The sequence below is a fragment of the Agelaius phoeniceus genome, chromosome 18 (genome assembly GCF_051311805.1).
Source record: "Agelaius phoeniceus isolate bAgePho1 chromosome 18, bAgePho1.hap1, whole genome shotgun sequence".
Taxonomy (NCBI): domain Eukaryota; kingdom Metazoa; phylum Chordata; class Aves; order Passeriformes; family Icteridae; genus Agelaius; species Agelaius phoeniceus.
The window spans coordinates 5,316,235-5,341,593 of record NC_135282.1 but is presented as its reverse complement, the minus strand read 5'-3'; the positions used below and the strand labels follow the sequence as shown (position 1 = coordinate 5,341,593).

The 25,359-nt window shown below is 48.3% G+C and overlaps 1 protein-coding gene across 3 annotated transcripts in view; it reads left to right on the top strand.

The window, feature by feature from the left end:
- Window positions 1–24,788, top strand: part of TTC28 (tetratricopeptide repeat domain 28) — a 109,456-nt gene extending 84,668 nt beyond the window's left edge. For 2 of the 3 annotated variants that reach the window (XM_077188075.1, XM_077188076.1), the window contains 13 exons: window positions 166–384; window positions 2,311–2,476; window positions 5,151–5,291; window positions 8,732–8,876; window positions 9,761–9,940; window positions 10,939–11,659; window positions 13,369–13,493; window positions 14,515–14,746; window positions 15,133–15,209; window positions 17,227–17,250; window positions 18,054–18,183; window positions 18,716–18,823; window positions 19,294–24,788. In XM_077188075.1, the coding sequence (XP_077044190.1) occupies window positions 166–384; window positions 2,311–2,476; window positions 5,151–5,291; window positions 8,732–8,876; window positions 9,761–9,940; window positions 10,939–11,659; window positions 13,369–13,493; window positions 14,515–14,746; window positions 15,133–15,209; window positions 17,227–17,250; window positions 18,054–18,183; window positions 18,716–18,823; window positions 19,294–20,921 (3,896 nt within the window). In that variant the 3' untranslated portion in view covers window positions 20,922–24,788. The remainder of the gene's footprint in view (window positions 1–165; window positions 385–2,310; window positions 2,477–5,150; window positions 5,292–8,731; window positions 8,877–9,760; window positions 9,941–10,938; window positions 11,660–13,368; window positions 13,494–14,514; window positions 14,747–15,132; window positions 15,210–17,226; window positions 17,251–18,053; window positions 18,184–18,715; window positions 18,824–19,293) is intronic. The other variant, XM_054646020.2, reaches the window with a different exon arrangement.
- The last annotated feature ends 571 nt before the right edge of the window (window positions 24,789–25,359 follow it).

The window sequence follows — 25,359 nt, the reverse complement described above, 5'->3', positions numbered from 1 at the left end:
AATATATTCTGTGAGACTGTGTTCCAGTGCAGAGACTGCTCTTTTGGGAAATAGGAGGCACTGCTTCCCCAGGTTGGGACTGGGATAGCAGCTGTCCCTGTTCCATGAATGTGGCACTGCAGACCACACTTGTGTCAGGTGTGAGAGATGGCTTTGTCTTTTCAGGTCACCATGATGAGGCACTGGCAGTAGCAGAGAGAGGACGAACGAGGGCTTTTGCTGATCTGCTTGTGGAACGTCAGACTGGGCAGCAGGACTCAGATCCCTACTCTCCTGTGACCCTTGACCAGGTCCTGGAGACTGTGAATGGCCAGAGGGGACTTGTTCTCTACTACTCACTGGCTGCAGGTTATCTGTACAGCTGGCTGCTGGCTCCTGGGGCAGGTGAGCTCCTTCTTGGACACAACAGCCTGGGAACAGGGAGAATAGGAATGAATTTGGGACCAGAGTGAATGTAGGAGGGAATCATTTCCATCTTGTACCTTAAAGCTGAACAGACTAAAAGCTATGGCATAGCCACAGCAGTAATGACTCAGAAGTGCTTATTCAGGACTTTGATGTTCACCTGGAGATGGAAATGTTTAATATTTTCATTTTTCAACCTCCAATCTGTCTATATTTCCCACAGGGCAGAACAGAAGAGTAATGAAATTCCAAGTATGTTGGCTCTATGAGAATCTTCTCTGCATAAGAATCCCTACTTTAATTATAGTTCTGTGCTTTATTCTTCCAAAAGCTTTTGAGGTTTATTCACTGAAGTGGATTGCAGAAAACAGAAGGGCATCCCCACTTCCTGATATGCCATTGAACTGCCTGATCCTCACATGAATGTGGAAACACTTATCACAGAGGAGCAAGGAGGATTAATTTGAAGAGGATTGCTTTTTGCAGACAGCTGTTATTCATTATCTAATAAAGTGATGACTGTAAATTTTAACAAGTTCTTTCTGGATATAATTTAATAATTGCAGCCCTTCATCATGACAAAGCTAGAGAGATAAAAAGCACTATTTAGACTGCATGAAAAATGCTTCAGAAAGGAAAGGAAGCACTCACACATGCCTGATGTAGATTGGGTGACAGTGGTTGGAAGAGACACTTTTTGGGAGCGTTTTGCAACGTCTGAGGGTAAGATGGGATTGTCCTGCTCTGCATCCAGTCACTAATTGGCTCTTTGGGGCTGTAGTTTGCACAATAAAATGCCAATAATTCTATAGTATCACTATCAGGCTGAGCTTATTAAAATTGCTTGGATCAAGTGTAGGATTTGCCACTGGGCATCATAATCAGTCTTCTCCTTGTCCAAAGTGAGCCTTGGAGAAAAGCAGTGTTTGAGTCCGTGGTTTGTGGCTGCCTCTTTGAAAGTTCTATCAGGTGATGGGAAAGGTACAGGCTGTGGTGTTTTGCTCAGGAAACTTTGCTGGGAGCCCTTCAGTAGTGACTCTGGTCCAGCCATGGTGACCTGTTCTTGTTCACTGACAGAGGGAGCAACTTCAGTGGCAGCCCAAGGTCCTCATTGTCCCACTGATGTGGAACCCTCAGAACCTCTTGGCTGTTGCTGTGTTTGCTGCTGTGGCTGCAGAAGGAGTTGCTTTATTCTTTGTTCCTCTGCTCTTCTCTGACTGTGTGTAATAATTGATGCTGCTAAGGCATCCAGAGCAGCCTCTTACTGTTGATCACAGGCTGCAGAATTAATTATCTCAGGAAGAATAGACCAGTCTGAAAGCAGGAAGGTTTTATCTGCAGTAGCAGTGGAATTCTCAGCAAAACAGGAAGTGGCCTTTATCTGGTTTACCCATTGTGAAATGCTATCTTTTAATAATTCACTGTGCTTTAATCCATCTTCTTTCCTTTTATAGAGTGAAATCACACTGTGTGTGATGTGAGGAGATTCTGCTGTAGTAACAACACTCTTGTTCAGCCTTGTGTGTTCAGTTAATTTTCTCAGAGGCTATTAATAGGTATTTTTCATGTGCATCAATTGAAATGTGAATTACTCTAGTAGGGGCTTGTATGGAAGATCTGGTTTATAATTTATTTGAGTGCTGCAATAGCAAAGGCATTCTGAGCATCTCGTAAAAGCTCTCCTTGCCTTTGTGCCTTTGAGCCATTATCTGCAAAGTACAAACCCAGATTTTAAAAACAAGGCTGGGAAATGCTGGAGAAGTTCAGTGGAGACCTGGCATAGAACACTTTGCCCCAGTTTTGTTGGAAATGCCAAATGCTTGGGGCTGTGCCATCTTCTTAGACAGCTGCTGGCAGCACTGTTATAGCCCTGCAGAAATAACTCCTGATTCTGGTGCCTTGCAGGAATTCTGAAATTCCATGAGTATTATCTGGGTGACAGCCTGACAGAAAATGCTGGGGACTTCCATGAAGCCAACAGCGTGGCCCTGCAGACACTGACAAACTCAGCACTGGAGCAGCACATCTCCAGCGTGAGGGAGGCTCTGGGGGTGGATTCCTACTACACCAGGTGAGTTGGGATCAGGGGCTCTAACATCCTGCTCTCCCACCTGAATTTATTACATTTTGGGATGAGCTAGTTGACTGAGAAGTCTGAGAGCTGAGAGTCAGAGAAGGGGCAAATTTTCAGTGCAGCAACAAAAAAAAAAAAAAGGCTTTGTTTTTTGTAGCCATGATTATTTTCCTGCCAAACAACTCTATGCACATGCAAATAACATCTAAACCCACAGGGTGTGTGGTCAATCTGTAGACTGGATGAGGAGGCAGGTGCCATGTCTGACTGCATATGGGCAGATTTCATCCTGCTTACAGTTTCCAGTGTAATTAATTCTCTTTCAATGATTTGCTTTGAAAAACTGCAAATACCATAGAAATTCTAACCACCCCCCCAATGTGGCTTGTGGCTATAGCTGAGTGAATAATTTAGAACCCACATGTTGATTGTTGAGTCTTACCCTGCAGATATTCAGATACACAAGATCCATAACTGAAATCTGCAGTTGGGCCTCATGCAGCAGTTTTGCACATGCAATTTTTAGCTTCCTTAACTGTTTGTCACCACAGATTCTCCTCCTGGCAAAGGCAGTCCTTCAGTCTTCAGGTTCTGGGATGAGTTTTTAATTTGCAGGGATCTGCTTCTTCAGCTTCTTCCTCACTTTGTGGTAGTGGTAGGGGTATGGTTTTGGTTAAGGATTCTGGGTTTAATGATTTCCTCCAAGATCCTTGGACCAGTGTGGTACAATCATAGGCAGTCAATTCTTTCCCCATGTCAAAATCACATGCAGGGGATCAAGCAAACAAATCTTGGCTGTTCCACGTGGGTGAGCATCACTTTCTACTTTGAAACCTCTTTCCCTCTGTGATTGGAGTGCTTCCCCTCAGCCCTGCTGATTCCACAGCCCCCCAGCAGAAGCTGCCAGCCTCAGTCCCAGCCCCAGGCTCTGCCCAGCAGCAGGGTGTGAATCTGCACAGCACATGTAAAGGAGCTTGACTGCTCAGTCCTGGCTTGCTGGAGTGCTCTGAGGTTCAGGTTGAAGAGTTTTTGTGTCCACGCTGCTGTGAGCAGGGTCAGAGGTAGTGCTGAGTCTCCAGAGCATGGCTTCACACTTTCTGGAGGGGAAGGGATGCACAGCATGTTCAGTTCCACACTGCAGCCTTCAGGTTCTGCTAGAAAGGCTTCTTTCAGCTGGTCTAATTAATCCTCAAAGTAATGCATTCTTGCAAAAAAAAAAAAAAAGAAGTGTAAGCGATTTTAAAATCTGCTTTAACTTGTGTCAGAACAGACTCCACTCTCTTTAGGGAGAGCATGTGACCTGCTCTCTTGGGTTCATGAACTCAAGATTTTTGCCTCTTTAAGGAGCTGTGAGTGTTACTCCAAACTGTGCCAGGACTCAGAGCTGAGCATGCCTCAACTGGAGGAAAAATGTTCAGGGAGAAGCTGTTGACAACATTTTCTTCTTCCTTTTTTCCCCTTATGTTGTTTTTATTTTAATCCCCCGTCTGTGGTTCAGCTGTCCCCATTTCAGTGTTCATGAAGTGATTGGCTTTTGTCAGGACTTACCAGGTTATAAATCATATTGACCAAGAAATTCACTCACAAGAGATCCATGATCCATACAGCAGCAGAGATACAGCTCTGGTTGCCTGCACAAGTACAGGTTGTGTGTTCATTTAATTCCTGTGCTCTTTATTGGGAAACATGCCCTTGAGGAGAGGCTTCAAGCTGTCAGGAACCCAGAAAGAAGCAGAAATGGGATGCAATCAGGTAGCATCCTAGGTTTATCCTAAATGTACAAATACCAAGGTTTGTGATGTGCAGTTGTTGTTGTTTAGGAATGGTACTCCCCAGTTTGGTTCTCCCACTGAGACTCCCCAAACCCCAATACTGCTTGCTTGCTTCCTCCCCCTCTCTCCCTCCTGGTGGCTGGAGAAGAGAATTGGAGGCACAAAAGGTGAAGATCGTGGGTTGAGACAAGAACAATTTACTGGAAACAGCAATGAGACAAGGAAACAAACAGTAACAGCAACAACATTAACAAAAAAAGGGTACAAAATAGAGAGAATGATTCACATGCAAAATGCTCACTGAGCCAAACCCAGTCCACCATGAGCACCCCAACTGCACTGAGAAAATTTAGATATTAATATCAGGAGACTGGGAATTCAGAATTGTTGGGCTGTTTCTCTGTATTGCTGCTGCACTTGGGGCACTGACAGAGTAAATCTTTGTGTGCTTTCCCTCTTTGTGTAACAGGAGTGGCAGCACAGCTCCCTCTGCTATGTGAAGGAAGTATGTGGAGCCTGAAGTTAGCTGTGGAGATTTGGAAAGGATGTGCTCACACGTGTTCTTAGGCAGATAAGGGTTGAGCTGGTGTTTCCTGCAGACTCAGCTTTTCAGTGTTGTGCTGCAGCTTTAGAAATCCCTGCCTGCAGTGCACAGAAAGGGTCCTGCACTCCCACCTGTGTGTGCCACTCACTAAACCTTGAGGAATCCCAGAAGAGGAGGAAATGGGGCTGGGGCTGTTTTATATGCCTGACAAAAGGCAAGCCAGGGAAGATTTGGCATTAGTGTTTGGTTGAGCTTCTGTTTGAAAAACATTTTTGCTCAGACTGGCCAAGCATTTGTCATCAAGCTGTTGCTCCTTCTTGCATCAGTGACCCTTCATCTCACTGATTCCCCCCAGAGCCTGTGCTAGCAGCGAGACAGAGAGTGAAGCTGGGGATATCATGGACCAGCAGTTTGAGGAGATGAATAACAAGCTGAACTCAATGACTGACCCAACTGGCTTCCTGAGGATGGTCAGCAGGAACAACCTATTGAACAGGTGAGATTGCAGCACTGCTGTGGGGATCAGCAGGCAGGAGATGTCTGGGTGATGGGCTTCTCTCCAAACTGCAAGTGTAGGTGCAGCCAGTGCTCAAGGGCAGAGCCAGCAAGGACTGGTCCCCGTAGTAACTGATGACTGTCCAGAGGGAAAGCTCTTCTGAATTTGCTCTTCTCCTGGCCAAGGGCTGATTTTGAGACTCCAAGCAATTGTTTTGTCCCTGCTTGTGTGTGAGATGCACAGCCTGGAGCTCTCTCCTGCACACTTGTTACAGAAATCCATGTTTCTGTTGCTCTCAAGTGTTGTACCAATTAGGTGGGAATATGCTGCATTTCCAGAGTTACAGGATTGTACTAGCTGCAAATCTCCACTCATTTTCTGCCTCTTACAACTTGTTCTCAGCCTTTCACATGACTGTGCTGATTAGGGCTTAAGGCAACCATTTGGAAAGAAAATTGAGGACAGAATTTTTCCAGTGTGGCTGCGTGATGCAACCCAGGGTTTCTGACTGGATCTGTGCTCGATTGTGGTTTATGAGCACAGGACACCCTAGGCCTTTCTCAGCTGGAAAAGAAAATGTGATCAGCCTGGAGTGTTGTGAGCCACCAGTGGAGCTTGTGAACTGTTACATCATCCCTACAGAACTGGGAGCTGCCTGCTGGCACCAGCAACTGGCCTGGTTTTCTTTTCAGAATCCACGAGCATATCTGTTCAAGCTGCTGCACTGATGAAGGACTATGACTGCTTGCTAGTTTTGGATCACACAGGCAGATCCCCAGAACTGATGAGATGTTTTGCTAGTTTATCAGGCTTAGAAGGAGAGAAGATTGTCCTTCTGATTACAGGGGAAAGTAGGATGTGATTCTGTTCCAGGGAACGCTAATCTTCAGGAACACTGCAGTGGCCAACCATGCCACATCTGTCTTTCTGCTTCACAGGAGCCACATACATTACTTTGAATCCAGACCTAGGAGCTTAGCTCAGGTGTCTTGTCAGTAGTTTGCAGCTCTTAGGAGCAGCCCAGGGATGGGGCATCTTGGGTATTTAACTAAAAGCAGCCTCAGAAGAGAAGCAGGGAAGCATTAGAAGCAGCTGTGTCTGTGATGTTCTTGCAATGAGCACTGAGGTGAAAAAATAAGGAGACACTGCTGGATGGCCTCCCTGCCTGCCCCTCTCCCTTTGCCTGTGCAGGGGACCTGGGGATGGAGCTAACACTGCCACATCTGTTTGCAGCTGGCTTGCTGAGCCCTGAATTCAGGGTAGGTGCTTTTATGCAGAGAATAGTATACTTTTGGATCCTTGAAAGAATCTACAGGGAGCTCAGATCTGGCTGTTTTCTGGAGCTTATTGCAGCTTTGTATGGTGTGTGTGTCAAGGCCCTGAATGTGGATTTAGGGCTGCATCTTTAGGGAGAGTCTCTTTGAGGAAGGCTTGATGGGTCTCCAGCTTCCCAAGGCTGTCAGACCCCTGCAGCACCAACCTGACTTCCATCCCTCCCAATGGCCATGGGGAATATTTAACTTGCTCAAAATCCTAATTAGTGCTAAGGCAGGAGCAGCTCTGTCCCGGTCTGGGATGAACCCCTCCTTCTGCCTGGGCCCAGCCACTCATCCTCAGCAGGCAGAGCCAGCACCTGTGAGGCTGCTGGGCAGCCAGGTCAGTCTGAGCCTGTTCTCTGAGGCTTTGCTTTGTTCCTGCATCCCCAAGACAAAGGCAGGGAGCAGAGCTAAGCCCTGCCTGTTTGTGCTGTTTCTCTGCTTGCTGCAGGCTAGGCTGCCTGTACAAAGGGTTATAAATCAGCAGCACTGCAGAGTCTGAGCAGAGGCTTCCAAATGAGAGATTTCACTGTTCAGACATCAGGGGATCCTCTGCATTGCAAGAGCAAGGTGCAAATCATCAGTGCACCTGGAGCCTTTTGCTGGCTTCTTTAGGAGGAAAGAATGGGCTGGCCAGGGCTCCTGGTCAGCTCCACTTGCCACAAGAGATCTGTCCATCCTCCCCTGTGGATTTGCTCACTCTTTGTGTACACACACACACACACACAGAGGCAGGAGATGTGAGAGATTTATGGTGCTTCCTTGGATTGGTTCTCATAAAAAGCAATCTGAGTGGTGAAGAAATAAATCTGGAGCTGCTTGGCTGGGAAACCCAAGATGCAGGAGGGCTTTGCTGATGGGAGTAATGAAGCCCCAATTCCCTGCAGTAAATGAGAGTGTAACAATGGCTGAACATGGGCTGTGGGGCTGGCAAGTGCTGCCTGATGGCAACAAGCCACTCAGGGAGGATCAGGGCACAAGGTCCTGGAGACCACTGGATATCCCTGCACAGATTTTCTTTCCTGATCTGATGTTAAAATCTGTGCTTCATAAAGCTGAACCCCGCAGTCAGGTGCTACTGTGAAGTGGGGCAGATGGGTGTGAGGGGAGCACACAGTGCCAAGCCTGTGCTGATCCACCCTGTTGCACAAATGCCCCAGATGAGTTTCCAGCAGCTCTAGGCAGCAGCAGGAGCAGCATACTCATACTGTTACTGGAATCTCTGGGTTGGAGAGCATGGGCAGTCAGACACCAGGCTTCTCTTGGCATTCTGAGGTTATTCCTGTGTGCCCATAAGATGGAAATTCCTTGTGGGTGGTAAAAGCATTTTTTTCTTCAGAGAGCTGTAGGTTTTAGGCATGATGTGAGCTGGGTCAGAAGGCTGGTTGCAGCAGCTGAGGAGAGAAAGAGAGGGGGAAATGTAATTTCTGAGTCTCTGTGTTGGTATGTATCAGAAATGGCTGGGGTAATGTCCCGGGCCTCCCTACCTTTCCTTTGATGTTCACCTGCTAAAAAGTTTTGGAAAGTTACCCTTTCCACATAATGGTCCCAAGCCAAGGATAACATTTCTGGGGAGCACAGCTGCTGGACTAGTAAGCCCAGAATGGGGCAAGTTCATTTCCAGCAGGGCAGACACTTGTGGCTGCTGATGCCAGGAGATCACGTGCAGAGCCCTGTGGGACTATCAGAAATGGCCACCAGGTGTTGAGAAGTGCAGAATCTTGATGTCTCGTGGTTTGCCTGCTGTCACATTTCCTCTGACATCACCAGGTCAGTTTGTGCACAGCCCAAGTGCAAATCCTCCTGTGGCTGTGGTCAGTTGTCAGTGGGTCTCATGCCTGCCTGCACACAGCTGCTGCCCATAGGTGTGCAGGAGCAGCTGGGAACAGCACTTGAGGCACTGGAGTGTGGAGAGAAACTCCACAGCAATGTCATGTGCTGGCTGCAGCTGATTCATCTTGCCATTAATGTCAGTGCTCACTGAGGTGTGAAGCTGAATGGGAGACTGGAGTCCTCCCATGAAGCATCTTAGAGAGCAGAGTGCCCTGGGTGACAGGGTCACTGTCAGAAGTCAGGGCAGCTCAGATTCCTGCAGCTAACCTCTCCCTTGGCTTTTGCCCGCAGGAGCTGTCAGAGCATGACCAGCCTGTTCAGCAGTACCATGTCTCCTGTTAAGGATGGAACATCATCACTTCCAAGGAGGCAGACTTCTTTCACCAAGCCCCCGCTCCGTGCTCTCTACGACTTACTGATAGGACCCATGGAAGGAGTAAGGCTTTGCACAGACACCAAAACCCTCTCAGTGTGGGAGAGCAAGAACAAACAGCTTGGGGCTGATTTCTGAATTGTGGTATTTTCACAGAACAGTCTGGGGTGGAAGGGGTCTTAGTGACCACCTAGAGACAAGGATATATTCCTGCCTTTTTTTATTTTTGTGGGCTGCCAGTGTTTAAGCTGGAGCAAATTGCAGTGCTTTGAAGTTACTCTTTCCTGGAGTGAAAACTAATTGTTTTTATGATACACTAGAGGAATAAATTTCCACAGTTACATGGGACCAGGAGCAGTTGCCACATTTTGTGCCCAGCTGCATGTTCCCTATTGACTAATCTCTCTGCTTCACTTCCATCCATAAGATGCTTCCTGGTTAGATCTTTTAGTGACTCTGGGTTGATGATGATGTCAAGTGTCTGGAAGTGCAGGCCATGGACAAATCTGTCTGTAGATGGTTTGCTCTTCAGAGGAAATGGCTTTTTAGAAATTCAATATCAGAAAGAATATTCTCTGACAAAGGATAAGATGATGACAATAGTGACAAGGCATAGGTGGTGGGGGTTAGCCAAGATTTCAGGCTGGAGCAGAAGGAGCTGCAGAACCAGGATGAGGCTGGGCCCCAGTGGGCTGAGGCCAGGGTGATGACCCAGAGCAGACAGGTCAGTGCCCTCAGTGCTCCCTTGTCCCCGTGGAACTGGCTGGGCACAGGTGAGCAGCAGCCCAGCTGCACAGGACATGCTCATGTGTCACACAGAGCGTGGTTCTGGTGTGGGTGTTTCCAAACTGACACAGGGTCAGAGCAGAGCCTCATGCTTGGGAAATGCAGGCAGGGACATGGGTGGAGTGAAAGGGCCAAACTAATTCTCTGCTCTTTCTTTTCAGGGTTTGATGCATTCCAGTGGGCCTGTGGGCCGCCACCGCCAGCTGGTCCTGGTTCTGGAGGGAGAACTGTACCTCATTCCCTTTGCTCTGCTGAAGGGCAGCTCCTCCAACGAGTACCTCTACGAGCGCTTCAGCCTCATTGCAGTGCCCTCCATCCAGTCACTGAACCCCAGCTCCAAGGTCTGACACTGCTTATGAAACCTCTCCCGTTGGTACATGCTCACAAAGCAGCAGCTCTGTCCTGCTGTGCCACACACAGCAACTGAAACCACAACCAGGCCACCCTGGGTGTGAGGAGCACCCTGAGGCACCACAGCTCTGAAGTAGGTTCTGATGTAGTTCCTGCAGCACTCAATCACAGCCCCAGGCATGCCAGGAAGGACAAGGGGATTGGATCATTTGGATGTCCTCCTCTAAAGGATTGCATGTGCTGGCTGTGGAACTACATGGCAGACTACAGAGATGTAGGTGTCTGTGATCTATGCTGAGCTTCCTTGCCAAGCTGACTGTCCTGTCACATTGCTGGTATGTTCACCTCCATTTTAGCATTCTGAGTGGGGAAGGCCACTGATGTCTCAGGACACCAAAGCTATGAGGGAAAGCAAATCCCACAGGTGAATCCTGCAGAAGTATCTTCATGCTGAGGTTTGGCAGCAGCATTTCTGGGAGAATGCACCAAATCACATTTGCTCTTGCTGGGCAGTGTTTTGTGGCACATCTTGGTTTGCCCTGGGTTAAGCACAGTCAGTGGAACAGCAGAAGGGTCTGAATCTTGTCAGCATCACTGCTGTTCCATTCAGCATCAGCTGTGTGCAGCACCTGCTGCTGGCAGTGCTGATGCTGATCTTGGAAATACAGGTATGAGGAACCACTTAGTGAGTGATTGCAGGTGGTGTTCCAGGAATGTGAGAACCTGGAATGTTCTTATGTTTTTAGCTCTGCTGCAGCCCTCAAAGGGACCTGGGCTATATCTGTGATCTGGGGATAGAAGTCTTGACCAGATTCAAACAAAGGTGTTCCTTGGAATAGTTAAACAGAAGAAACTAAAGAAATCCAGTCTTCCTGTAATTATGACAACCAGACTTATGTTTAGAGCCAAAGGGACAGGATATTTTATTTCCAGGGCCGTAAAAATCAGATCTTTGAACCCCATTTTCTCTTTCTCTTTGTCTCTGTAGTCCCATGTGAGGAAGAATACTCCTGCTTACTCCAGTTCTACCTCAATGGCAGCTGTGATAGGAAATCCCAAGCTCCCTTCAGCAGTTATGGACAGGTGGCTCTGGGGACCCATGCCCTCTGCAGAAGAGGAAGCCTATATGGTATCTGAGTTACTTGGCTGCCAGCCCTTAGTTGGCAGCTCATCAACAAAAGAGAGAGTCATGAGTGCCCTGACTCAGGCAGAATGCGTCCATTTTGCAACCCACGTCTCCTGGAAACTGGCTGCTCTGGTCCTGACACCCAACACTGACAGCAACCCAGCCAGCAGCAAGAGCTCCTTTGGGAACCCCTACACAATCCCAGAGTCTCTTAGGATGCAGGATGATGCCAGTGATGTGGAGAGCATCTCAGACTGCCCTCCTCTCCAGGAGTTCCTGCTTACAGCAGCTGATGTGCTGGATCTGCGTCTTCCTGTCAAGCTGGTGGTTCTTGGCTCTTACCAAGAGTCCAACAGCAAAGTCACTTCTGATGGAGTCATTGGCTTGACAAGAGCATTCCTGGCTGCTGGGGCTCAGTGTGTCCTTGTGTCACTCTGGCCCATTCCTGTGGCTGCTTCCAAAATGTTTGTGCACGCCTTCTACTCCTCTCTCTTAAACGGGATGAAAGCCAGCGCAGCCCTGGGAGAAGCAATGAAAACTGTGCAGAGCAGCAAGCAGTTCTCCCACCCAGCCAACTGGGCAGGTAGGAAGTCTTCTTCTGAACAAATCAGATGGGTTTCTAACCAGGGAGCTGCCAAACTATGTGAGCTAAGCAGGGAGCAGTGCTGGCAGGTAATTGGGAGCAGTGTGTGCCCTGTGCTTTCCCGGAATTCAGCCCCTGTGTCTCAGACTCTGATTCAGCTGAGTGTGGCTGAATGTCAGTGTCACAGGACCCATCAGCATTTCACTGGGCACAGTAGGTGGGTCTGGATTTGGTATAATTAGAAGCAGTTGTGAGGTGAAGTGTGTTTCATGACTGGAAAGAAATAAAGTGCAGTACAACAACTCCTTCTCTATGTTTGAAACCTCCAGGCTCACACTTCCTGTGTCCGTGGGATGGAGTCAGCTGGAGCACACATACAGACTTTTAAATGGAAAATTTAGTGACACTTCAACAGGAGGCAGGAGAAGTGCTGCTAGGAGCAGCAGCAAGTAGCTGTGATTTTTGTGACATAAACCTTGTAGGGCTTATTCCTTTGGTCCTTTTAGGAGAAAGGTTTCCCTTGCTTCCATTGGGAATGTCTCAGCAGTGTCAGTTCCTTGTGCAGTGCTGGTTCTTGCTCCCTCTCAATTAGATCTGTACTTTGAGATTTGGAATGACAAAGTCTTGGAGTTCAGCAGTGCTGTGACAGGAATATGTGCAGAAAACCTAATTTTTCTTCCTGGCATGAGGCCTGGTTTTTGAAAGCTGCAGGCATTCCCCAAATTGATTTTTGCACAGGCAGCAGAAGCATGTTATTTAGCTCAGGAAACTGTGGTGAATATGGCTCTGGTGTGAACTGCATATGGCTGGAGGAGTGGGAACATGTTAAAATGAGTCAGGCTGACAGTGATTTCAGGCATGTTGTCCAGCATCAGGATGTGGTTCAGGTAGTACCAGCTGTGAGCTGAGTTCAGGTTACAGTCCACAGTTCAGTTGGGATTTTATTTTCCTTCCAAGATATTTCTGTCTCAAAAGAAAAGAGCACTAAAAAGCCCCAAAAGTGACCACTTCCTAGGCAGAAAAGAAAGTGTGGACACAGTGCTTGGCATTGCCAGCAAGCAGAGGCTTTCAGCTGCTCGGGCTGTCTGAGTACTGCCCCTTCCATGGCACTGTGCAAATCCATCCCACACAGTGCCTGACTTCCACTGCTGGCCCTTGGCACTGAGTCTTGGACAGAGCAGCAGAGCCAGGAGCAGCTGCATCCTCATGGACAGAGCAGCAGAGCCAGGAGCAGCTGCATCCTCACTGCATGAGTGGGAAGGGACATGAAGAGCTGTGCTGGCATCTGGGGAGTCTGGCATTGAATGGGCATGAGCCAGGACAGGTTTCTGACCAGAACAGCGAAAACTTTTCATGTTCAGAGTTCTGTTTTATGACCACTATTGGCATGTGTTGATTTCTGTGGCTGCAGAGGAGACCTGGAGCATGCCTGGACAAGTTTAGCTGCAATCCAGTGGTTTTCTGCCTGCTTGAACAGGAAGACACTATTGATTTAATAGCAGGGGACATTAAGAAGTATCTAGAAACTTCTGGAAGTTCAGTCTGCATGACTGGGCAGGGAGTGGGCAGCAGCTCTGGGAAAAGAATGTCCCTGTGCAGGGTACAGTGAACCATCATTCACTGGTCTGAGGGCAGAGGACATCTGTGTCTGGTTTGAGCATTTTCCATAACAACAGGAGGTTGACTGTCTCTCATTCTGAATCCTGCAGGCTTCATGCTTATTGGGAGTGATATGAAGCTGAACAGCCCTTCTTCACTGGTAGGACAGGCCCTGACTGAGATCCTGCAGCACCCTGACAGGGCCCGGGATGCTCTGCGTGTTCTCCTTCATCTGGTAAGGGAAGGGAAGCACTGTCACAGCCATGAGTGGCACCACAGCCCACCCAGTCCTGAGACACCCTCACCTGAGGGCATGAGTGGAACAGCAGCCACTCCCTGATGTGCAGCCACTCCCACTTGAAAAAAATTACATATACACCTTCATCCCCCCTCCCCTGCCATGAGGTGTCCTCCTGCAAAACTCTGGGTCAGTGTGGAAAGACTTGGACACCTAAGGAAGTGTTCAGTGCAAAAAGAGGCAAAGTAAGCAAAATCTTAGATTGTATTGTGACAGAATCCTCCCCAGACCCATCTGCTTTGCATTAGCTGTTGAATTGGGTTTCTGCTTAAGGGGTAAGCATTGGGATTAATTGTTTATACAGGGAAATAGCTCTGAACATGGCAGTCATGGAAACACAGAGCACAGTCACTGCTGTCTCTGTGTGTTTGGAAGATAAGAGGCCCTTCTGTCCCCATCTGTGCCACCAGTCTGTCCTGGGGAACAGTGGGACTGGAGCCAACTGCCAGGTGGCTGCAGTGATCACTCATGACTTCTAATACTTTTCTTCCCAGTGCATCATCTGTGGTCTCACAGGAGTGTGAAGTATCCACAGAATGATGGAAACCTGTGAATATTGCTGGTCTTCCCAGTTGCTGGGGTTTGTGGACACTCATCTCTCTTTCCTGTTTGCTGTGTGGCTGCAGGCTCTTTGTCTGGTAATAAGCAGCCTGGAACTCCAAGGTGAATCATCTTTAGGGAGAAATGCAGCTGCCAGGCTTACAGGAAACTATCCCAAACAAACTGCTACTTCATTTCTTGTGGCATTATTGTTCCCAGCGTCCCAGAGAATATTGACACTCATCACTGTGATGTTGCAGCTGTGAAAGCTGAGTTACTGGAGCTTTTCTTTCCAAGGCACTAATGTCCTGTTGTGTGAGACAGGCCAGGATCAATCCTGGATTTGCTGTCTCCCAGCCTGCTGTTCCAGTAAAAAGAAGCAGTCAGTAGTACAAGAAGGTGTTTTATTTCCCCACAGGTGGAGAAATCATTGCAGCGAATCCAGAACGGGCAGCACAACTCCATGTACACCTCCCAGCAGAGTGTGGAGAATAAAGTTGGTGGCATTCCAGGCTGGCAGGCACTCCTCACAGCAGTGGGATTTCGGTTGGACCCACCAGCCAGCGGCCTCCCAGCAGCAGTGTTCTTCCCAACCTCAGACCCTGGGGACAGGCTGCAGCAGTGCAGCACCACCATCCAGTCCCTCCTAGGTGAGAGGAGGCAGGCATCAGCCTTTCACACCTTTCCATGATGGCAGCATGTGAAAAAGGGATGTTTTACAGCAATGAAATCAATGTATTGGACTGGGAAGAAGTTCTAAAAGTAAACGTTAAGTGAAAATTTTGCCACTGATGAGAATCATTTGCTGCTGGGTCGAGTAAGCGTGAGGTGACTGTTCCTCTCTCCCAGCTCTCAGTCAGGAAGCCTGTCATCAGATGCAAACCTTTTGCTTTCTGGAAATTGCTGCTGCTTCCAGAGCTGTCCAGTGATGTGGGAGAGAGGTTTTAGCAATTAGCCAAGTGTGTGTTCTGTTCAGGCTTGTTGCATTTCTTTCAGTCAAGAAACAGATACAGATTTTTCTGCTGATATTTTTCAGGTTTGCCTAACCCTGCACTTCAGGCACTTTGTAAACTTATCACAGCTTCAGAAACAGGAGAGCAGCTTATCAACAGGGTGAGTTGGGAGGTTTTCCTCCAGTACCAGGTTCCAAATGGCTCTTCCCAGGTCAGTAAATGCAGAAATATGCAGAATGGTTGATGCCCTGGTTTATCAACCCAGAGCTTGCTAGGAGACTTGAGGGTTGAAATTCTAAACTAGCCTGTTTGTGTGAATGAAAGTGTGTGTCCAGAAGGAAAATATGCAGGTGGCTGCAGGGCTGCATGGCCCTGGGACTCCCTGTTCAGTGACAAGTGAAAGCATGATCCCTCCAGCAGTGGGGGAATTGAGTAGCACACCCTCAAAGCTGTTTGGCCATCCTGCCTAGGCCCACGTTGGCTGCTCATTGCCCACTCTATTTACTGAAGTCCCAAGGTTTGGTTGACTTTGGACAATGCAAGGTCTGTCAGAAAACTCCCTGAGCCTGTGCTGCTCCTGTGTGTGCCCACAGCTCCAGGGAAGGGATTTCTGGTCTTTAGGAGAAGGGCAGTGCTACCTGTGGTGATGGGACTTCTCCCTGCTCCCCTCAGCCTCCTCCACACTCTCCCCTCTCCTGTCTCTGAAGCATGCCTAGCCTGACCTGACCTTTCTCTGTGCCACCAGCCTGGCTGCTTCCATTCCATGGTTCTGACTGTCCCGAGTGCTCCTCTAATGAGGTTTCTCTTCATCATTTGCTTGCTGTAGTACATGGACACACTCACACAGGGAATGGGCCTATATCTCACTGTCTTTCCCTTTTCCCCATGCAGAAACATTGCAGGCAATGCTGTGATGGGGAGCTGGGATTGGTTCTGTGTGGTGTCAGGCTGCCCTTGGAGTCTGCAGAAAAAGCCAGAGAAGAGCCCCAGCCTCTCTGTGACCTGCTGAGCAGCTCTGGCAGCCCACTGGGATGAGCCTGCTCCAAGGAAAGGGTTCCTGTTAGGATCCTGTTAGGATCTGCAGCAGAGTTTGAGATGTCTGAGATGTTTCCAGTGTCCTTGGTGGTGTTTTGCCTCTTGCCTTGGCTCTCCTCAGTGCCTGAGATGTGTGTGGTTAACTTCAGGCTTGTCTCCCTAATGGCCACCCAAGGGAGGCCAGGTCCAAGGGGTGTGAAGAGGACAGGACAACATTCCCATGGCTCAAAATGCCTTAGAGTGCTAATGAGGTGGCTTCATGATTGCTGCCCTGCCTCAGATAATTAAATTACCCAAGGTAATTACCAAACAAAAGACACACCCTTTCCTCGCTGCCCCACAGAGTAAATACTGGCAGAGATATTGCAAGTTTTCTTCCATAGCCCAGACCCCTGGCAGAGAAGTCCCCTTTGCACCAGTCTATCCTGTTACATGGTGGTTTTCAGCAGCTCTCCCCTCCATTGTGGTTATTGCTGTTTTCCTCTCCTGCCTCTTGGCAGTTGATGGTGTGAGCAGCTGGGGCTCTGCCTGTCCCAGAGGAAAGCAGACTTTGTTCCAGACAGAAGCAGGAGGTCAGAAATGTCAGTCCCTGGGTGCTGCTGGTTGGTTTTCCTGAGTTGGGTGACCAGCATCACAGGGGAGTGAGTGCTCTTGGCATTAGTGAAGCAACAAGGTGGGAGCCTGAGCAGCTGCTGGATAGAAAATGCTTATTTTGAGTACAAAAGAGAAGGCAGGAGCCACAAAAGAGAGAACTTGAGACTACTGCATGTGCAAGGAAAAGTTAGTGATTTCTGCCTGCACTGAGCACCAGTTCTGTGTCCCAGAGGAAACAAGAGAAGGGCTGGTTTATGTTCAGCCTCCTGCCAGAGTGTGGGCTGGCCTGAGTGTCTGCCTGCTAAGTGTCTGAGCTGTCATGAGCTGGGCACTCCCAGATTCCAGCTGCCTGTTCCCATGCTGTTGGATTCCCAGCCCAGGCCGTTCCCACTGCTCCCTTCTTTCTCTGGACAGAGCATTTTGCAGTCAGGGTGCTGGCTTGGACATGGATGTGTCCCTGCAAGGTTCCTCAGCACAGGCACTTTGTAGCACAGAGTAACCCATGTTCTTTTCTCCTCTTTTCCTTTCTTGTTGCCTGCTGCCCGAAGGCTGTTAGAAATGTGGTGGGAATGGTGAGTATGATGTGCAGGGGGGGACACTGAGGTGCAGGGTGCAGTGCAGGGGTCACTGCACACCCTGCCTTGTGCTGCACCCTGTCTGCACCCACTCTCAGGCCTGGGATTTGCTCCACACAGCTACTGTGGAAAAAGGCCTGTGTAAGCTTTTGTGGGTTGTGAGAGATGGGTGGTCCTGAGGTTAGCTGGTCCCTGATTAATGGCTTTCCATCCTTGCTGCCCTGGCTGTGTTGGTGAATTACAGGGGATCCTGGCATCTTAATTTGTGTCAGATCTTCATAAACACATTTTCTCTCTAGCTCGCTACTCCTGTCCCTTGGGCACAGTTGAGAAACTTCTTTCCTGGAGGCCATGGAGATGTTAGGAAAGTCTTCCATGGTTTCATATGACTTGTTCTGCCCAGTTAATGAGTTTCTTAGGATTTGCATAAGGAGTATGGCTCAGTCATGGAATGGGCTTTAGTAAATTTCTGTGAGCAGCCCCAGAGTATCTCTTTCCTTTTCTTTCCCTTCACAGATGTTCCTGCTGTGCTTCCTTCTTGCTCAGTTTCCACTGGCCACCCCCCAGCCCTCACCCCTGGTCTGTCCCTGCCTTTGTTGCTGTTCCAGGCTGTCTGATGTTGCTGTCCCTGACCTGTCCTTCTTCCCAGACCGTCCCATCTCACTGCTCTGTTCAGGAGCAGCAGCTGAACTGGGTGTCCAGGGAAAGGGTGTGCAGAGGGCATTGCTTTATCAGTGGCTATAGGAGAAGCAGTGATGTGACTTGTAAGGAATGGCTAATGTCTGTTTTGCTGTCTTCAGCTGCATCAAGTCCTGGTTCAACTTCAAGCAGGAGAAAAGGAGCAAGATTTCCCCTCTGCACCAATCCAGGTCTCCATCAGTGTCCAGCTCTGGAGGCTGCCTGGCTGTCATGAATTTCTGGCAGCTTTAGGTAGGAAAACACTTCTTTCTGTTGTCTCTCTAAATCCATTGCTGGTGTCTCATGTGGGGGCTTGAAACACTGGTAAGACTCACAGCTTCACATTTGTCTGCCCCCTGCAGCCCAGCCTGCATTTGCCAAATTCCAAGATCTGTGCTCTTCAGCTCTATTTCTGTGAGAAACCCTGGAATTAATAATAAATTGTTTGGCATGTAGGACATTGTCCCCTGAGATGTGTTTGGTATATAATTTCCTGACAGCTCCAAGTAATTTGCAGCTACAGAAGTGTTGGCAGGAGTGATTTGTTAATGAATGTCTGTGATCCCAGTCCAGAGCCACAAAGCTCCCAACACCTGGAGAAGGTGTGCTAAACAGGAAAAAATAACAGACAACAAACTGCACATGAGAGGTGAAGTCATCCTTCTGAGGGTGCTGCAGGCTGTCATACCTCTCTGTTCTGCCTGTGTTATAAATGAGATTATTGTTATTTGAGACAGAGGGTCTTTCTGTGAGCTGTAGTTTTCTGTTCCATGTCCCATTACAGGTTTTGACCTTTGTGAAGTTGGCCAAGAGGAGGTCATTCTGAAAACTGGGAAACAAGCTACCAGGAGGACCATGCACTTTGCTCTACAATCCTTGCTGGCACTTTTTGGTAAAGCTGCTCAGTGTGTTTTTGCTCTTGTGTCATCTGATGATTTGATCAGAATGGCTTCTGCTGAAATCTCACACTTGCATCATTGCAGAGGTCACACATGTGTCACACAGACCAGGTGTGATACAGAGACTGGAGTAAATGTTATTTTTGTATGGGAAAGACTTGTCTGAGCAGAAGCTGGAGATAGTGTCCAGCGACTGGAGGGCAAATAATTCATTCTTTGTGTTGAGAAATAAAATGATAATGAACTGACAGCTTCCATCTAGGATACTTGGACAGAGGTGCTTGCCTGGGCTGTGCACTTCTTTTTCCTTACCTAAGTATTAGTTGGTTGTTCTGAGGTAGCACAGAACCTGAGGGCATGCTTTGTAGCATTTTCTCTTAATTCTGCTAGAATGTTACCTGGTTTTATTTGATTTTATGGTGTATCTAGAGGCATGTGCATAATGTTGTCTTTTCTTTTTCAGATTCTACAGAGCTGCCCAAGCGCCTTAGCCTGGACAGTTCCTCATCACTGGAGTCACTGGCTTCTGCTCAGTCTGTTTCCAACCCTGTACCCCAGTATCAAAACCCTCCATTCTCTCCTACCTGTCCAGACAGCCTTGCCTCAGATGCCATTTCTGTGTACAGCCTGAGCTCCATTGCTTCTTCCATGAGCTTTGTTTCCAAGCCAGAGAACATGCTGGATGGGGCAGGACACAGAGGGAGGCAGGATTATGAGAGGCCCAAGAATATCTATCCACACAGGTCTGCAGCTCAGAGCCAGCTGTCACCACAAGCCACTGCAGCCAGCAAAGATGAGGAAGAGTATGAAGGTTTCTCTATAATCAGCAATGAGCCTTTGGCCAGTTACCAAGAAAACATAAAACCAAGATTTTCCCCTGATCACAAACAGCCCAAAACTAGTCAGAATGGAGGCATTAAAGCATCCATCAACTCCAAAGGGAGCATAAGTACTCCAAATTCTCCTGTTAAAATGACTCTCATCCCCAGCCCAAATTCACCTTTCCAAAAAGTTGGGAAACTTGCAAGTTCTGATACTGGGGAATCTGACCAGTCTAGCACTGAGACTGACAGCACCGTCAAATCCCAGGAGGACAGTAATCCAAAGCTTGATCCACAAGAGTTGGCCCAAAAAATTCTGGAGGAAACTCAGAGTCACCTCATTGCTGTTGAACGCCTCCAGAGAAGCAGCAGCAGCCAGATCAGCAAGAGCAGCAGCTCCGAGGACGGGGCTCCCAGCCCCGGCGGCGTGTCCGCCTTCCGCTCCTCGGAGACCAGCGCCTTCAGCCGCCCGCTCAGCTCCAGCCACAGGAACCAGGCTTCTTCCCCTCTTGCAATCAAACCAAAGCCTCCAACGAGGAGTTCATCCCTTCAGAAGGTGAGCTCTGGCTATAACAGCCCCACGACGTCGGAGATGTCAAACAGAGAAGGCACAGGTCAGTACAGTGGGCAGCCGTCTCCGGGTTGTGACTCACATGGGTCCTTAAATGAGCAGCCTCCCTTTAAACTCAAGTACCCCAGCTCTCCTTATAGTGCTCACATTTCTAAATCACCCAGAAATATCTCTCCGAGTTCAGGGCATCAGTCTCCTGGTGGCAGCACTCCATCTCCTGCTCTTTCCTATTCCTCAGCTGGTTCTGCTCGCTCAAGCCCAGCTGATGCCCCAGACATTGACAAATTAAAATTGGCTGCCATCGATGAAAAAGTGCAAGCAATTCACAACTTAAAGATGTTCTGGCAAAGCACTCCCCACCACTCCACTGGTCCAATAAAGATTCTCCGAGGAGCTCCTGGAACAATGACTTCTAAGAAAGATGTGCTCAGCTTGCTCAATTTATCACCACGGCACAGCAAAGAAGAAAGTGCAGAGAAGCTGGAACTGAAGGACCTGTCTCTTGGGCAACACCTTACTGCTTCACCACAGAAGATCCCTCCAAATGGACACAGATGTCCTGAAACCACAAATTCCATGACATCAGCTCATTCCTCACCTGGCAACACTCTGGGAGCTGTGCGTCCCCTGAGGCTGCCAGCTGGGAACGGGTATAAATTTTTGTCACCAGGAAGATTTTTCCCTTCCTCCAAATGTTGAAATGTCCCGAGAACCAGCTGATGACTTACAGTCTTGTTGAAGTATTTGCTTCTGCCCACTTGCCTTTACCAAAACAGAACCAGTAGCTAAGCAGCCGTGGTCATGCCCTCAGCTGGCAGTGCCCAGGGATGGGACAGGCAGGCCTGCTGTCACTGTGGGGGCACACGGCCTCACACACATAGGGTTTTTGTTTCCCTTATCAGGACCTTGGCCAGACTCACCTGATAACAGGTTCTCTGTAGTATTCAGTATTTGCAGCAGCAGGTGCAAAGTATCTGCTTGTCTGCTCCTTAAACACTGGCTTTTAAGCCACCTCCTTGTATTTCTTAACCAGAAGTTTTACAGCTGGGTTTTTGTCGAGAAATTACACATATCAGGGGTTAGAGAGGAAAGGGAGAGGAGGCAGAACAGTCCTGTGTACCACAAAGAACATAGGTACAAGTCTCTGCCTGTAGAAAGATGAGCCATTTACTCGACTGCTTTCAAAGGCTGACAGAGAAGACCACATGCCTCTAGATACCTCTGCCAGGTTGGCCAAACCAGAAACTGCTGTCAGTAAAACTCCATAGCAGCAGGATCTGGCAGTTCTGGTGCATCATTTAGAGACTGGTGAAACAAAGACAAGAGGAGAGAGGTGCCCCATTCTAAAATCTGCATCTCAGGTAACTTTTTTGGAGGGAAAGCCCTCAGATGAGACTTTGCTGGTTGGTCTGCTCGAAGGAAATGTTTGGGGCTTAACAAACCAGGTGAGCCTGTGTGTGTGGTAGTGAGTGTGTCAGAGAGACAAGTTCTGGTTTTATTGAGTGCTCTGGTCTCTCTGGCACACCACATTGTAAAAGTGAACTTTTTATCCTGGCAAGTTTTGGGCAATACTTAACATCTCTGTCTGCTCAGTGAGCACAGAAAAGAATAGCAGATGCTGCAGCTCAGAACATTATTTTGCAGTTCCACAGCAGGCAAGAACGTGATATCAGTGTGTGTGATTCAGACATCACCAGGCCAAAAAAATCCCTCCTTGATCCTGCTAAATCATTGCCAGGGCTCAGCGCAGGCAGGTCTGGGAGCCTTTTCCCTGCTGTGGGGGCAGGTTTCCTTTGGAGCAGGTGTGGAAACAAGTTTCCTCTGGAGCAGGTGTGCCAGTGTTGGTGCAGCTGGAGGCAGAAGGCGAGGCAGCAAGCGGAGGGGCTGGATGCAGAGCCTGAGTGCCCTCTGACATGTGGAAGAAAAGGGACCAAGAGCACCCCAGGGCGACACATACAGTCAGCTTCTCTAGGCTAGGTGGGGTTTAGGAGCTGGGGCAGGCTGGAGATGGTTTCTAGAGGGCTGTGGAATGCAGTGCTGTGATCAGGATCCCAGTGATGGTTTACGTGCACTGAAGCTGTGGGGTGCAGCAGCATCGACCCCACCATGTGAGCTCAGATCCACACAAGGTATTCCCAGGCTGTGAAGTCAGAGCACTGTATCACCAAGGTTTTGGTGTCTATTCTGCACTCCCAGAACTGGCTGAGTGACTGAAGGCTAATCACTTCACCTCTCCGTGCCTCGTCTTCCCTTTCTATCTAAATGGGGATAGTAAATACTTACCTACCTACCTCACAGAGGTGTTGTGAGGCTGAATTCATTAGGCCCTGAGTTTTAGCTGGATCTGAAGTCAACTTCCAGTCTTGCAGCTGGATGGAGAGTGCAGGCAGCTCTGTGGACGTACCAGAGTACGTTGCTGATGCAGAGAATTGTACTTGGCATGGCTGGATGCTCTTGTTGTAAATGTGGATCTGATGATTTGTGGTTTTCTTAGGGATCTTGGAGGAAAAGCATGATAGCAGGGCAGAGAATTCAGTTCTGATACGGAAACATGAGAATGCTTAGGTTCAGCTTACTCACAGGCATAATCAGATGCGTGCTGTGAGAATATTCTGGAGTCTGCTGGTTTCAGGAGAATGTTTTCCTTTTCATTGTGGCAAGAAATGAACACAAGCACTAAAGGCAAAGGATACTGGGCTGGGTTGTTACAGCCAGCTAATTAGGGAGGGGGGATCACCAAAGTTTTCAGTGCAGAGAGAAGGAGTAGTTACCTACTCGTACACAATGTAGCAGAACAGTTGAGTCAGTCTGTTCAACTCATTATGGTGCAAGTTATTTGTCTGTACATGACATCTTCCTGTGATGGTTTGGTGCTAAACATCACCTTCGTGTCATTTAGCAGGAGAAATTAGAATAGTGGGCCAAAATGAGTCAGCACAGCGTCTGCCCCTTGTGGAGACAGAGATGCTGTTGATTGTGCCACTTGCTGTGGTCACAGGACTGCTGAGAGATTTCATGTGACCTGCTCTGTTTCTAACCAGCATAAACTTTTTGAAACGACATCCCAGGAACACCCAGGATGGAAGTGGGCAGCTTTTTGTTTATAGCAACAGCAAATACTCCCTGTAGTGCTGCATAACACGCCAGAAATAAGCCTCTTTGTTGTAGTTTACTTCCATAACTAAAGGATCTTTTAACCTGTAGAAATTCTATGCTGCCATTTTGTTACAACCCATTTCTGTGCTCCAGCAGGTTTCATGCTGGCTTAAAGCTTTCAGACAGAGCTAAATCGGGGTGGGGGGTGTGGGGGAGTGGTTCTTCTGTTGTTGTTTTTAAGGAGGGGGGAGCATTAGAAGCAGGGAAGGGTTCAGATGTAGAGAAAGTTCAGTATTTGGGGAATTTGATGTTGTATAAATATGGAAGGTGAGTGTCACTAGAACAAGTCTTTTGGGAAATAGGTCTCCGTTGACTTGGCACAGGTCACTTCCATTGGCTTGCCAGGAGCCATGAAATGCATGCTTACTCGTGGCTGGGAGACACTGCACACCTTGTCCCTCACTCCTCCACCTCCTGAATGAGAAACAACCCCTTTGTGAGGAAAAAAAAAAGAGTTTTATCAGGTTTGCCCAATACGTGGAGAAATTCAGGAAATGAAAATCACATGTTCTGCATTTGCTGTTAGAATTCCTTCTGTGGGTTTAATGCATTTGTCGTTGTTGTATTTGTGCATGGTACAAGTGACAACACTGCGTAATACAGTGAGCAATAACAATTAGGTATTAACCACTTCCACATTAAACCTGCCACATGCAACCGTTCCCCAAGGCCACAGAATGTTTTGGTTTTGCCCTGTACGTTTTACTGTGTGAGATTTCAGATTTTTTATTGACTGTCTTTAGCTCCGACTAAATGGGAACAGTAAACAACCCCTGTGATCAAAATCTAGTTTAATTTGATTCTGTTGGTTAGCCTGTACCTCTGGCCTGATACTGGTTTTCCTTCTGTTTAATCATACCTTACTGAAACAAGGAAAAAAGCATTGAGGGGGTGCTACACCCATGCATATCACTCTAGGCCATATTTTCTTTCATTAGGGCAAGCTCGTTCTGTGAACATCTCTTCCAAGTTGCAGAACAGATCCAGGGGCACAGAGGTGTCTGAGAATCTGTTAGGAAGCATTGGTAGTTTCAGCTGGATGGTGATGATGGGTTTGAGCAGTTTTGGGTTCTTTGCATTGCCATGCTGCCCAGCAGGGCTGCACTGTGTGTGGGCACTGGTCCCCTCAGCTGCAGAAGAGCACAGTGACCCAGAGAGGAGGATGCTCAGCAGAGGCTTCCCAGCAGCAGCTCTTCAGCACTCGCTCTCCCTACGTGCAGTGTTAGCCATGTTTGGCCTCTATGGACTTTCTTTGTAAATTAAAACTCTGTTTCCAGACAGCATTAAACTTTTTATATTATGAAATTTACCATGTAAAAAGATTTTCATATTTTTATTGAAATTGCTAAGGCATTTGGCCTTTTCTTCTTTGTGATTTCAGTGTCTATTAAAGCATGAGTTCTCTCAGTGCCTCAGTGTCTTGATCTGGAAGGATTTGGGAAAGGTGATTGTTGGTTCTCTGCTCACCCCACACCCAGCTCCCCTGCTGTCCACAGTGTCCTGTGGGCAGCTCTCCTCAGCTCCTTCTGGAACTTCCCTTTTTGTACAGTGCAGTGTTCCTGTCACCAGTGCTCACTGGAAATTGCTTTTCCTCCTCCTGACAGGTGGTGGGAGCACCAGTATTCACTTTTATCTCTTGTAGAAGAGGACTGGCAGGGCTGAGAGGAGCTCTGAGGGTCGTGAGAGTGCTAAAGGAATGAGAGATTCTCCCCATACTGATGCCAGCTGGAGCTTAATGAGTTAAATCCTTGTGCCCCCACGTGAAAGGTGCCCTTGTACTGCAGGGAAGTGTTGGAGACACACGAAACTGAACCCACAGAGCTGTTCTGGGGCTGCAGGCTGCACACTCAGAGCAGCCAGGGGTCACTGGCAGTGCTGGTTCTGAGCCTGGGCTGGAGCCCTGCCATGAGCAGCAGCTCCTGGGGCAGCATTCCCTCCTCCAGAGGGGCTGTGCTGGAGTGGGCTCAAGTGGTTTGTGTGT